The sequence below is a fragment of the Charadrius vociferus genome, unplaced genomic scaffold (assembly GCF_000708025.1).
Source record: "Charadrius vociferus isolate BGI_N301 unplaced genomic scaffold, ASM70802v2 scaffold953, whole genome shotgun sequence".
NCBI classification, from domain to species: domain Eukaryota; kingdom Metazoa; phylum Chordata; class Aves; order Charadriiformes; family Charadriidae; genus Charadrius; species Charadrius vociferus.
Genome location: NW_009647678.1, coordinates 707,585 through 721,823, shown reverse-complemented (window position 1 = coordinate 721,823; position 14,239 = coordinate 707,585). Strand labels below are relative to the sequence as shown.

Sequence of the window (14,239 nt, the reverse complement as noted above, 5' to 3'; positions counted from 1 at the left end):
TCACCCAAGTGTGCTTTCCAAAGCCGTGCAGGGGATGTAGCTAGCCATTTCCCCCTGAGCTGCCGTGAAAAAATCTCATCCCAAATGCTGGTTACCACGCAACCTCCGTTCACGCAGGGCCAGGCTCCCGTCCCCTCCTCACGGTCGGCAGCACAGCAGGAGGCTGGCAGGCTGTGGTGTGGGACGGGACGTGTTGGGGGGACACCCAGCATCTGCTCGCATCCTTGCCATGCTCCTCACGCCGGCCCCTCTGCGGGTCACCACTCCTGCGGGCGCCCATACCTTCAACCACAAAATCGGGCCTAAGCCCGTTTCCTACCCACTGCTGCCCTTTGCTTCTGTACGTAGGGGCGCCGTGCCCCCACGGTCCCGCTCCTGTACCTGAGAGTGTGTGGCGGTGGATGGATGGACAGAAAAAGGGGAGAGTGATGGTCCGTTCTCCCACTGGAATTGATAGCAGGGCAACCGGGAGCTGGGACTTGAAGGGGAAAGGTAGACGGTAAGCAGTGACTTACTTCAAATTCAACCCACAAAATGAAATTGGTCTACTATCAGCTAATGTGGAGAACTGTGGTCTGCCTACTAAGTAACGAGAACTAACTTTTTTGTGTGTGCTTTTTTTTTTTCTTTTTTTTTTTAAAGTTACATTAAGACATGAACAGTACTATCCCAGCCTCACTGGCGGGAGCTTGGTGAAAACAACGTTGCATTAGAGGTGGGAAAACACAACACACGTCCACACGTGTAGACAACAACATAGTATCGGCAAGCTATTCCCCTGCTTCTTTGGTACTTCCTAAACTTTCTTATCCAAAATATATATAAGGGAAATGCACCATTTAGAAGTTACCGTTTGTAAGTATTTGCGCAGCCATAACCAGCACACTATGATACACAAAGATCAATATGATATGAACAAAGTTATTTTATGAAAAGCACTTCTGCACGTTTTATTTTGTTCCAGTATCTTAATAGCTTTAAAAAAATTCATGTTACGCAGTCCTGTACCTCGCTTCTTCTTATATCAAATGGACAAGAAACATTTCCTAATCCATACTCTTCTTCAAAAGATTAAAAAATTGCCACCAAAATGATACACTATGTACAAATTTTACTAAATATTAAATTCTAGGCAATTATTTTCACCCCACTGATAATATAACTTAGGTATTGTTACCTACTATATGCATATATATTTCTTTAATATATAAGAAATGGCACCACATCACCATGTCACCAATATGACACATTGTTATGTACAGTAGATAAGAAGTTAGATATGGAAGATGGATCCTCTCTGACTGGTTCTTTCATGGGAACACTTCTCCCCTTGGTAGTAGCTTGGCCGTTTCCCCTTTTCCCAGCGGAGGAGGCTCTTCAGACGTAAGGCAGGATCCCGTACATCAGCAGCGCCATCACCCCGGCACTGAACAAGCCGGCCACCGGCACAGTCACAAACCACGCCAGGAAGATGTTGCGGAAAAGGCGCCAGTCGACGGCTTTCTTGGAACGGATCCAGCCGACGGCTACCACAGAGCCGACCTTGGGAGCGCAGGGAAGACAGAGAAAGACAAAATGTGAGGGGTAGCTCCGAGCGCCCATAACATGCCCATGGCCACACCAATGCCAGTCAGCTGATACCAAGCAATGCTGAGATAACAGAGCCCCTGATGATGACGATGGCTCTGTTCTGGTGGGGTGGGAGGAGAGCGACACTTCCAGGGTGCTTTAACCTTTATTTTTCAGTGATGTCCTGTTTATCATGGGTCTCGGGGTCAGCCAAAGGAGAATAAATACACTTGTGGATTTTTCTCTGCCCTGCTAGGTCCTGGATCAGCCATGAGTGCAACCAAGGCAGCCCTCCACCCACCCAGTGCCTGACGCAGTCTGTAGGAGAGAGGGCAAGCATCCACCAAGTCTGGCCAGACTGTGGTCTAAATCATGAAAACACCAGGAAAATTGTTTTTAAGGCTCTGACGGAGAGTGTGGCATGGGGCAGGTCGGGATAGCTAGTATGGTTCCCATCCCACCTGCCTGTCCTCTTGCTGGTTTGGGATGTCCTGCCTGTTCACTCAGCAGCTGCTTACCTCTGTAGCTTATAGCATGCCCTACAGAGCTGACTGTAAACAGTACCTATATATTTCAATGCTACAGGCTATAAACAGAACAGCAAGAGCAATGTAAGCAGCTGAGCCACCCTGTAACAGCGATGGTAACTTGGCAGGGGACAGACAGCCAGCGTAAATTAGACCCAGTACAGCAGCCCTACATCAAACTCATCACGCCGAGCGCTCCGAGGAAAACCAGCCCTTCTGGACCAGCCAGCCAAGCAAAAGCATCCACAGCTCAGATCCTCCCTGTGGACAAAGACATCAGCCTGATGCTATAGGGTGTGTAAACTGCATGGACATCAGGAGGTCTGGCTTCAGGTGCGGAATGGATAAACCACCAAAATATCCTTTGAAGGCACTGCTACCAGGGCAGCTGGGTAGGCCAGTGTTTTTGAAGACAAAACACACTGCAGGATGGGCAAAGCTACAACCTTTTCTTCCTTCAGATGTATTTTCAGTTAGTAAGCTCAGGTATAAACCGAATATATTATTTTTTAAGAAAGAACTGGAGAGAAAAACATTTCCAGTGAAAAATGATGCAAAAATTTAAGAAATGCTGCGTTTTCTTTTTGCCCTGGAAGTGGCCCTCTGTGCCATTAAGAAAAACGTGTAAATCAGTGCAAGTCTATTTGAAGCACATGGTAAAGCAGCAAGAAACGTGGAAGGAATATCCTGTTTTGAAGGAAAGGAAACTCCAAAACACAGCCGGGCTCCTGCTCCCTGAAATGCCATCCCTGCTTCCCCTTCCCTGCTTGTTTTCTTAATGGGAGCATCAGTCCCTGCCAATAGATTAGAAGATGGGCTGCTCCCCGTATGCGGAGCCAGGAAAATGAGAAATGCTGGGAGGATAGGGAAGCAGGGAGAGAAGGGATGGAGGTATCAAATCCTCATCTTTTGTTAACACCCACTTAACTTCTAACTACTGCTTAACATTTATGTTTGGAGAAAGGAGTTATTTGTGGAAGACTCTGTAACTGTAGGGAAATAAGACTCTCAAAAATGCCTGTGACAGAACAAGGGAAAACTAAACTTGATATTCTAAGACTGAAAAGGCCTTGGTCTAAAGCTTCATCCAAAAAAGAAATCTGTTAGATAATATTTAATCTGAATACCCTTTGAGTGGACAATAGGCTATTCTGTATTTAGGAGGTGTAAGTGTATTAAGGAGGTGCCCAGCTAAGAGGAACCCCACGCTTCTGACTCTATCAAAACATTGACCCAAGGAAACAGCATTTGGTTTTTCAGCAGCTCAGCTGTTAGGCTCTGCTTTACATTTTGCACGTCCTTAGCATCCGTCTGTCATGCTTGCAACAAGAAGCATTGCTTATTGAGTGAGCCTGCAGTCTACGTACGATAATCTCCCGAGTCCTTCCTGAAATTTAAAAGGTATCAGCAATGATGGCATTGGTAATCTGTTTTAAACATTGTTAAAGTTTAGTTTATTAATAGTGATTTTGATGGACTAGAGGTTAGAGGAGTAGCTAAAACTTGGGTGTAGGAACACTACACCGTCTGCAGAATTTCAGATGATATCTACGTTGAGATTGGTTTGAAACCAGTGCAGTTTGCCTTCAGTATGCTCTGCTTAAAGCATTACAGAAATGCTTTTGGGTCTCTTGTTCCTGTGCAACGGCGTATCATAATAACACACAGAACATGACAATTCCATCACGGCAACACACGGAATAGTTTTCAGAACCCCAAAATCCTAATAGCAAACCGCAGCTGACAGTACGACCTCAGCAAAGTGGCTTTTGCACAGAAAAAGCATTTAACTCCTGCACTCTGATTTTATCCATACGTGAACATGTTCAGTCTGTTACAGGTGAGAAATGCCCATTTCTTTCTACATCTCATGTCTTAGAATAAATAACGTGCACTATGTGTAGGACTCCGTACGATCACTTGCCTACCCGGGTAGCAGAAAGGCAAGGTGTGCATTCACACCACACCAGCTTTTCAGTGCTAAACCCCATGGGAGGTCGAACAGATGCAGGCACGGCAACGTAGCTACCGCGTTCACACTCTATAATTCCTTTGGAGGCTCAAAAGGTTAGGTCTTTCCCTCAGGCCCTCTTGACTTGGAGGCCTTCAGAGGGACTTTCCTCTCCCCTTTGGCTCATGGCAAAGCTGCTGGGCTGTAGGTTTAGGACAGGCGTATTGCACGGTGGCTACCTCATGCAGACCAAAGCCTCTGATTTAGGACTGAATGCGACTCCTGGTCTGAGAGGGCTTGACGAATCTTTCTCAGAAGCTAATTCTTTTCTTCCTACTACCAATCTCCAGTTTGTCACCACAGCTGCTCTAAGACCTGAAAACTGCTGCTGAGAGCTTTCCTTCATACTTGTGGTCTCCATTTTTCATCACACTCTACTGGTTCACCTTGAAAAGGTCTCCCTCCACCTAAGGTCTTTCATGCTGCTCCTTCTTTGCCATCAGTTTATCAAGTTGCTGCACACTCAGTTGACTGACTCCCCTTCAGCAGGGCTCCCACTTTAGCAAATGCTATTTTGCTGTGGAGCAAATGTTGGGGAAAAGAATAATTCCTACTCCCTGATGCTAGTGGCTTAGGATGAGGCTCACCTTGAACTTGTTTTCTTTTGATTTCTAGAGCAAAATAATTTTTCTGCTGATTTTTAAGAAGGTATTTCTGTCTCAATGGCTGACAGCACTTTCAGAGAGGCATTTTCCCAAGGAATAAATGATATATAATAGTTCTTTTATTCCTTCACTGAGCCTTCAAAGGAAACAAGGAGTACATCTGCTACAAGTGTTTGCTTTACATTGTGTTGATCACTTAGGATCTTTCAACTCAGGATCTCATTTTGCTGAAACACAGAGTCAGTTATAATAATGTGACATCCTGGAACAGTCTAATCCTATTGCCAAGTGAATCTTCCCATTAAGAATGATCCTTCTAATGAGATACAGCAAACTACAGGGAGCAGACACAGACTAACCACATTAACTGCTTTTATGGAAGTATTTTTTAAAAAGAATTATTTTGCTCTGCATTTAGAAAAGATCAAGCTTTTAACTGCGTTGAGTCAATGAATACCTCCTAATGCCGCCCCCTCATTAGCTTATGGCTTCCAAGACATTTTCTTTTTAAATTTAGTCTATTTGTCTGCACCAAAGTGTATTTTCTCTTTTACGACAGTTGGCTAGAAGTGCTTCAGGCACGCAACTGGGATAATCAAAGCTGTATTATTCTCCCTGTCAAATTCTTCATCACACATTTGATATACCAGTCAGCTTAAAGGGAGGCGGTTTCAGGATAGCATTTTTAGAAGTGGATCACATTGTTATTATTTTTTCCCCTCCCTACTTGATTCAGAGGAACCAGAGTTTGGCCAACGCCAGGAAATCTAAACGGCCTTTCAGAGCAGCTCAGTCTTGGCTGCTTCTCAAAGAGCTCTACAGCAGAAGAAAGAAATGATTTTGCAATAGAGGCAGGCTTTCTGAAGAAATGGTTTTCACTAGAAAAAGGCCAATTGAACCAACTTGGGGCATTTTGCAGGATGTGTGGATTTCATTGACTCTTTCACTGGAAACCAGGTCAATGTCACACGCAAGGATGCCCGGCTTCTTGCCAACCCGCCTGCCACGCCGTAGAGCAGTTAGCCCCAAAAACCTGCCAGTTTCAGCCGGAGCTTGAAGGGTTCCAAGGTCCCTAGGGTGCCGTAGGGAATCTTACAGGATCAGGCTCTTTGTAGGACTTGGTGATGTCCCAAAGCAGAGGGGCTTTACCGCTCCAGGGTCTCTGAATTCACAGGGGCTTCCCCATGCCCTGCCAGAGGGTGAGGAACACAGAGGGCTTTGCGTATCCAAGAGCTTGGGAGTCCGTGGGGAAGCAAAGGAAAGAAAGATGGGATATTTGACACGGGAATTTCCTGGGGAACAGAATTCCAAGTTCCCACTATGTTCTTCCAGCAGTGTAAATGTCCACATGCTCCCTGTTGCCTATGAGCAATATAAATATCTTCTCGCACAGCATATCATATGACAATTAAATTCTGCTCATTACCCAACCTGTACCTATACTTCAAACTGGTCTTTTTTTTTAAAAAAAAAAAAAGCCAACAACCTTGTTCAAAGAACTAATTACAAGGGCCAGATTCTCTATTATAATGCACAAAAGTGAGGACAAGTTGGTTTAAAAGAAGAGAGACATTAAAATATTAGCTTAATGATGTAGCAGTTTTTTTCTACAGGTGGCTCTAAAATAAATGTAACTGGGATCACACAAACTACGAGTCTACATTATTGTAATATGTCTATATTAGTTCAATACGATCACATAAGGGTGAAAGACGTTCCAGACTTTTGTGCAATTACTTATAATGCTGACTTTGCTTAGCCATACCGGCTTATTTTGCGATCGCTGTCTGCACGGCGCATCGCATAGTGAAGGCAATCTGCAACAATCGGTATCTCTCGTATTTTGTTATGGTTTGTCCTAGTGATGTGATTTACTGATGTGATCACTGCAAACTCCAATACCTTGCAATGGGTGGAGCTTATTGGAATACCCACATTTGAGGCTACAAGTACCGTTAGCGCACACATTACTTCAATGCAAAATCCACTGTGAAGAAATAAAAAAAAAAAAAAAAAGACAGATGGAAAACCTGTAGTAAAAGAGTTATATGCAGGAAATCCCATGCCATGCACTTATCAAGAAAGTGAAGTATAAATGATGAATGGTGCGCAGCCTCTGAACAAGGGAGAAACGCTACCTGACCAGGTTCAAATGGCACCGTTGGAGGAAACCAGGTTCTTCCTTGTAATCGTTTGCTTTAAAATTGAGGTCACATTTTTGTAAGTGCTGTTTTTTCTTTAACCACAGCGATGGAGTTCACGCTGTGCCCGATTGCAGCGACTTTACTGCGACAATTCTAATGCATTTTTTGGAAGCCTGATTGTTTTCCAGTGTCGCTGGCACGACTGAGACGCACTGAGGCCCCTCCACCTAACCATCCTCCGCAAGCGCTGTTTTCCCCTCGCCGTGCCATTATCCGCTGGCTCGAGCAGCACAATTTTAAGATGAATAGTCCAGACTGCCTTGACTGCAGTCGCTGGGCAAAGGCATACCTTGCAGTGTGTAGTACTGACAGGAAGTCCAACATTGGAAGCTACCACAACTGTGAACGCCGAAGCCAACTCAATAGTGAATCCACTGCGGGAAGCATAAGAAAACACTTCACAATCACTCTTTGCATCAGCTCGGACTGATACCATGCAGCGTGCCAAAGTCTTACCCGTTTCTCCTTTAGACTGTTTTATCTCCGACTGATTTTTGTCATAGGAATAAGTTAAGAGAACAAGAAAGGGCTGAATAATGGGAACGGCACAGGCCAGTCCTCTGTAGTAACCCGGCTGCACAGCTCATTGCGTCAGGGACTTCTACTACTCTACACTGCGGTGAATCATGCTTAATTAGTAATTCAGTTAAGCACCAGCAGAGGTCAAGTATGCATTGAGGATGAAAATTACTGTAATAAATACATATGGTTTTAATAGTCTGAAGCGCACTGGGAAAGCCACTGTAATGTTGCCATTTCCAAATGCACTTTCTACCACGTTAATTAGGTCATCAGCAGAAGACTGTTCACGTAGACCTCTATGCCTCAAATGCATTCAGTATTAGTTTACAGGGTTATCTTTTTTCCTTTCTCTCTTTCTTCCTCTTTCTTTTTCTCATTCACTCTTTTTCTAATTCTTTCTTTCTCTCCTTTTCCTCCTTTTTTTCTTTCCTTTTTTAGAAAGACGGAGAAGTCGAAGCCAAGTTATCATCAATATCAAACCACAGCAAATTCAGCAAACGGCATTACAGACAAAATACTGGAGCGGCAATTTTTCCCATTGGTTCACACACAAAGTTCACACAACTGTAAAGACAACTGTGCACATACCTTGATGGTGTGATTGGAGTGAGGTCTTTACCCATGGTCTGTATAACTCTTCTACCCCAGACCCAGAGACCGACACAGATCCCAACACCTCCATAAAACAGCAGCCAGACGGGAGTCGACGCTTCTTGCATTACACCACCTTGCTCATAGATAAGCCAGAGTGCGACAAGGGGACCAATGGCATTGCTGGAGGAACAGAAAAACATCGCCTGAGTTATAAAAACGCAGATAATTGCCTTGAAAGAAGTCTCTTATTTTCTGCGTGATTTTTCTTCATCGTGCGTGCGGCACTGCTCTGACTTGACCCTACAGGCAACACCCTTTCTCGCTTGGAAAGGCTGCAGCAGAGGACTCTTTATCATGTTGGTTTTTCAGTTGTCACTTCATCACTGATAACTATAGCAAATGCTGAAAGGAGTTTCTCTTTTACAAATCGTTTCCTGAAATGTCAGTCGGTCATTATGTCTGTTCCGGGACAAAACCCAGTATCTTCTGTACTGCGCTGAAATTATCTCAAAATTTAACAATTCAAGAGCTCTGCATCTTTAAAATTCAAGTACTAAATTAGCTCTTTTTGTCAAAGAGGGAAATTAATGAACAAAATTACCATTGCAGACCAGAAGATACAAATACAATTTAGTCTGACAACCTGTAATATTTGGAGGTATCATCAGAGTGCAGCCAGGAAGGTGACTTAGTCTGCTTTAAACATGTTGTAGAGCTAGTTGGACTGGATCAGAGAGGACTCCTTGGTGACACAGAGCTGGCGTAAGCCCTTTTTGCTACCCTGCTGCTGCTATCTAGACAAACACTGAAGGTCAGCAACACTGAAGTCCCCGCTCCTAATGCAGGTCACCCAATATTGGTGGCTGGAGTCTCCAGTGCCTGAAGTGAGACTTCTGACTTTACCCTAAAACAGCATCAAGTTTCTAGACGTGAGAGTTAGACGAAAAACTTGAAAGCTGCTATCCAGTTACTTTAGAGGCTTAAGTACTAAAAAGCAGAAAAGAACTTTGACATCCCTTAGTTTTTGCAGCTCTTTTGCTAAACTGAGTAGCTGCCTGCCCTTCTGAGCAGCATTTATCCACAACCAAAAAAGCATAAGAAACAAGGCAGAGCTGCACTTATGTCTAAATAATCACACGAAAAGCAGAGCAAACCTGTCCAATGTCATTCCAAAAGTCTGAAAACCAACAGGAAGCTCCCCTCTTTGTAAACCGATAAGGAGAGCGGGTCGCAGCGAGCGCCACAGGCAGGACCGACAGCTATGCTCGCCCTGCAGCCAGAACCAGCTAAATTTAGTTCCTGGTCTCGTTCCAAAGCACACAAATGGAGTAAGGGCCAGTTTTAACGTCAAATGTTGTGCAAGCCACCGTAACCAACAGTTAATGATTTACTTGAATCCCATCTTTACCAGATCGGAGGTGCTAGGGGCCGAGCGCTGATTGCCAAGTGACGAGGGTCCTCAGCCTTGCACAGCTCGGTGCACCTAAGCAACACAGGACCCTCTTCCTTCATCTGGTCCTTGTGAAATCAAGTTCTGAACCCCGAGAAGCAATCCTGGAGCAAAGTAACTGGGAAGGAATCTTCCCTTGTAAACACACACAATAACATTCAAGCTGTGAGGCAAACAAAAGTACTTAAAACTGCTCTTTGATATAAACAGGAATGAATAATTCTTACGGATTTTGAGAAAGATGCTGGAAATAAATTAGTGAACTAACATGGACAATAAAATCCAGTGGGTTTGAAGACATTGAGTAGTATGGTGAAGAACTACATATGCTTCAAATAAAGAGTGATTTCCACTAGCAGAAATACTTTGAAATTCTGGTCTGATACTGTGCCTGAGTATGCATTTGATTTGTTGAGTTTTTGAGTGAGTAAAAGGACAGTATGTGAAAAGTCCTTAGTGCCTAAATACAAGAATTATTTTACCTTCGAGGAAGAAGAGATTCTTGATTGATGCATTTTTAATATTTTTAAGTTGATCCTCAACTTCTTGACCAGTCTTTTCAGGTGGGGAATAAATTACTTGCACATTTAAATGCCTTATTGTGCATAGAAAAAGAAAGGTAATTTGCTGTACTGGAAACTGATGGATGCAGAAGGCTGGATAAAGGCAACTAAAACTTGATCAGATACATAAAGGGAAAACTGATCATCCCTTCTTCTAGTGCCGTATGACACGGGGACAACCTCCCTGTTGAAAATAACAGGTACATTCGGAGCGAGCCCAGGCTCTGATTCCTGACTGTTCTGAAGAGATTATGGATGGATATTCGTCAGTCCTAATGTAAATGGGAAGACAGAAAAGGCTTCAAAAACTACAGCAGCAAACTACGCTCTTCTGTACAAAATCCAGTTTTAATTATTTGCAAATGCTACACCTCTGTGAATCAACTAAGCTTAATCCTTGAAGAAAAGGTTATTTTCTCATTTGTGGCTACAGAAGGCAAGGCAAAACTCTGCTGACTTATGCTTAGCCTTGGAGGATCTGAATGGCTGATGCTGCCCAACAGATCAGAAGAGATGACACTGTGCTCACAGAGGCAGCACTTCTGACACCTTCCCTGTAGGAAAAGAAAGCAGAGGAGCACTGGATCCATACATGCTTGGAAAGGCAAAAAGGTAATTAACTGCATTTTCCTTTGTGGGTATCTGCACCACTGGCTATCTATACCAGAGAGACATTTCTCCTCTCCCTGTAAATCACGTTTAATGTGACTTAAACGTTCAGCTCCTAGGGATAATGGCATCTGCCAGCCTGAATACTGCAAGTGGCTACCAACAGCCAGCAAACGGGCAGTGGTGCACAGCCAGTGGCTCCCATCTATCACCGTCATGGCTCTTCAGAGGGCTCCTTCGGCTTCTGGATTTGTTCAGTAGGTCCAGTCCCAGAAGCTTGTGGTATCAACTCTTCCTATGCGAATGGAGAACAGTTCTAGAAGAAGCCGTTACGCCTGTCCCACCACAAAACTGCCAAAAGCTCACAAGGAATGTGTCTGACTCACGAATTGCAAAGACTAGGATCTTGGTACTGCATACATCAGCTTTGAGACATTACCACGACCATGTGCAATCAACCATCCTTGGGACTAGGAAGTGTTCATCAGCAGAAGACAACTGGTCCCAACAGAAGAGTAAGAGAGAAACAACACATCAAAAAAAAGGTGTTGTTAGATAAGAGACTCTGCTTTGAGACCTTCTGCGGTTATCAGATGTCTTCTACATCCAACTGACTAAGCAGATGAACCACAAGGACACTGGCTAGACTGGGATGTCGCTTTCACAATATTTCCCACCGGTTCTCTCTCATCTGACTCCAGACATGACTAGCAGAAAAGCAGACCTCAATCTTCCATGCATTTGGCTGAGACTCATTTCACAAGTCTATTTTCAAGAACTGATTTTCTTTTACTCTCCCACGCAGCTCTTTTACTTGCCTTACCTAACTCTCCTTTGTGCTGGAACTCCAAGTCTTATTTGTGGCAGTTTAGAGGGAGAAGAAAAAAGCCTAACTACCTGAGTGTACCTGTCATGAAGTCTGTTCTCCATGTCCACTATTTTTTGTCATCTCCGCGGGGCCCCGCCAGCCCCGGTTACTGGCAGGGCACAGGACTTTGCTGCAGGGGCGGTGCGTAGGGGCTGTTTGCTTTCCCTGCCTGTATCCCTTGAGCGATACAGGATTAAATGCCATCTACAGCAATGCTCGTACTTGCAGACGCGTGTCACGGCGCTGCTGAGTGTTTCTGAAGTGCTGTCTGACCCTCATGATGATTTCGCTAGCTCTCTCGACTAACGTGAACTGGCACAACTTCTCCTTTTCTGCTCACTTGTGCCAGTTGAGAATCTGTCCGGCACCATTTATAAAGCTGTTGTGAAATATAGCATTTGACAGTGAATCTCAACTATAAATAGAGTTGGCTTCTCCTCTCCCCTGTGAGACAGATAATATTACCAACAACCCCCCTACACACATATACAGCTATCATGAGACAAGCTTAGAAATTAGTTTCCCATGCACACACACACACGCAGAGATTTTTAGGTACCTTTGGGTCACAAGTCCAGGCCCTTCTCTGGAGGAACAAGGACTACAAAGGACTACAACCTACAAGCTTTTTTTTTTTTAGTAAAAATTAAGGGTTTTCAGTAATGGAAGGATGCCATCAGCTGAATGCTTTGTCGCCAAATCCCATCAAACTTGTCATAATATTTTATGAACTAGCAACATTGCTGATACCTCTCTACTTCTTATTTGGGGGAAGTAATGAGTTGCTCAAAAAGAAAATCTAACTGCATTTGAATGCTACGCTCTGAATAAACTTTGTATTATAATCCACAATCTACAGGCTACTTGATGACCATGCTTTGATTCTCTGCTACCTGAAAAAGCAGATTATGTTTTAGCCACTTCTTCTAGTTGAGTGAAAGAAGCTTGACACATACATTATCACTGATTAAAACTGAATGACAAGCAAAAGAGACATCTGAGAAATCTATGTTAGGCTTCCAGTATTAAAAATATAATTACAAAATCCCCAGTCATTTGACTATTTCCCAAACCAGGATTTCACAAATGAACTTTCCACTGGGAAAATAAGTGGGATGATGATATTTCTGAATATGCTGCAGTTACGCCTGGAGACACCACCCTGTTGAGTAAGGGGGCAAGGAAGCTACGCCCATATGTACCAACAGGAAAAAATTATGTCCTAATCTCCAGAGATCTCAGATCACTGACAGAGTTTTATCCTAGTTCCAATAATCAGACAGTTTTGAAATAGTGCGTATACCATAGCACAACAGAAGTGTGTCACAGCTGTGCCCTGTGAAGTGCAAGCTTTGGGTGCATTAATGAGTCAGGAAGGCTACTTATTTCTTCCCGCAGCTCATCGCTGTGTACTGTAAATGCTGGCCCTGAAACCCCAACTCCCTGGACCCTGGAGGGTTGGGTCCATCCTCCCCCTCGCCCCTCAGCATCAGCCTTCCCCTGGCAAACCCGGTCACAGCAGGATGGGAGAGGGATTCCTGCGCCCACCAGAGCCCCGCTTTTTCTTGCTACTCTTCTCTGGCTTCCCTGCATGGCACAACAAAGATGCCACATAGCTGCACAATTAAGGACACAAGTGAAGATTCAAATCTACTCGGGACACTGGCTGCATTTTCAAGATGGACTGCTGTTAAAAAGGGAAGAAATCAGATTTCAGGCTGCTCTCAGTAATTGTAATGGACAGATTAGCTTCCTAAATATTCTAAATGATCTTGACTGCAGCTCTGAGGGAGGAAATAAGAAATACTTGTTTTGTAATCCAGCCTTATTATAGCTCCTTTAGACTCCTTATTTAGCCAGGAGACTGAATCCTGCTAAGCTCTGTGTGTGCAGTGAGATACTGGCCGTGTTCTGGCCCTTCCCTCCTTTAATCCCATTGCATTTACTTTAGAAAGAGGGGAAAAGGTGAGTCCGACTGCTGGTTCTGGTCTGACCTAAAACTCTAGCGAAATCTGTAGGGAGGTGAAAGGAGTTTTCTCTCCCTGTATTTCGGGCAAGCAGGTATTTTCTAGTTTCACGTGCATTGCTTTGCTTAACGATGAATTCCCTATTTGCTAGCAGTTCAGATTCCCCAAAACCACTGAGATGTGCAGAAATATATAAAAAATACTAAACATTTTTACTATAGCTCTGAAATAGTTTTAAATCCTGTCTTCAGTAACGTAGCCTATATCGTCTGGATAAGACAGCCATTCTTTGTCAAGCTTGTGCTATAAATTTATATGGCATTACCTGCAGACTCTAACACAAATGACCCCTTTTTCCTATAATATCTACGTATGAATACGCAAGGGTAGTCCTGAAGTCCTCCATGTGAAATTTAATTAGAGCAGCCGCATTCAAACAATTTATGCAGCAGGAACTCGGCAAAACTGAGATCCCCCGCACAACCGTGAAATGTCTGCAAGCAGGTTACTCCTCCCTACAGCACGTACCAGCTAAACCTCAGTACCACCTGCACTTTGGCGTGCACAGACACGGGCAGGTGGCATGGTCTGCGGTCCCCCTGTTCAGCTGGAGCATCACGGCTCCTGCTGCTGTCATGTTAATAAACCACCTTCCTCCATGGCTGGAATCCATGAGGCCAGGGTAGATGCCTGCTCACACAAGCCAGGGCACGTGGCTCCTTCTTGTCACCCCCTGGGTTTCTCCTGTGA

The 14,239-nt window shown here is 44.2% G+C and overlaps 1 protein-coding gene across 1 annotated transcript in view; it reads right to left on the bottom strand.

The window, feature by feature from the left end:
- Positions 1 to 361: 361 nt before the first annotated feature.
- The window catches only part of SLC20A2 (solute carrier family 20 (phosphate transporter), member 2), a 39,279-nt gene continuing 25,401 nt past the window's right edge, over positions 362 to 14,239 (bottom strand). Inside the window, exons 9-11 of the mRNA XM_009881140.1 lie at positions 8,027 to 8,212; positions 7,206 to 7,290; positions 362 to 1,542 (exon numbers count right to left, since the gene is read on the bottom strand). Coding sequence (XP_009879442.1) covers positions 1,378 to 1,542; positions 7,206 to 7,290; positions 8,027 to 8,212 — 436 coding nt within the window. The 3' untranslated portion in view covers positions 362 to 1,377. The remainder of the gene's footprint in view (positions 1,543 to 7,205; positions 7,291 to 8,026; positions 8,213 to 14,239) is intronic.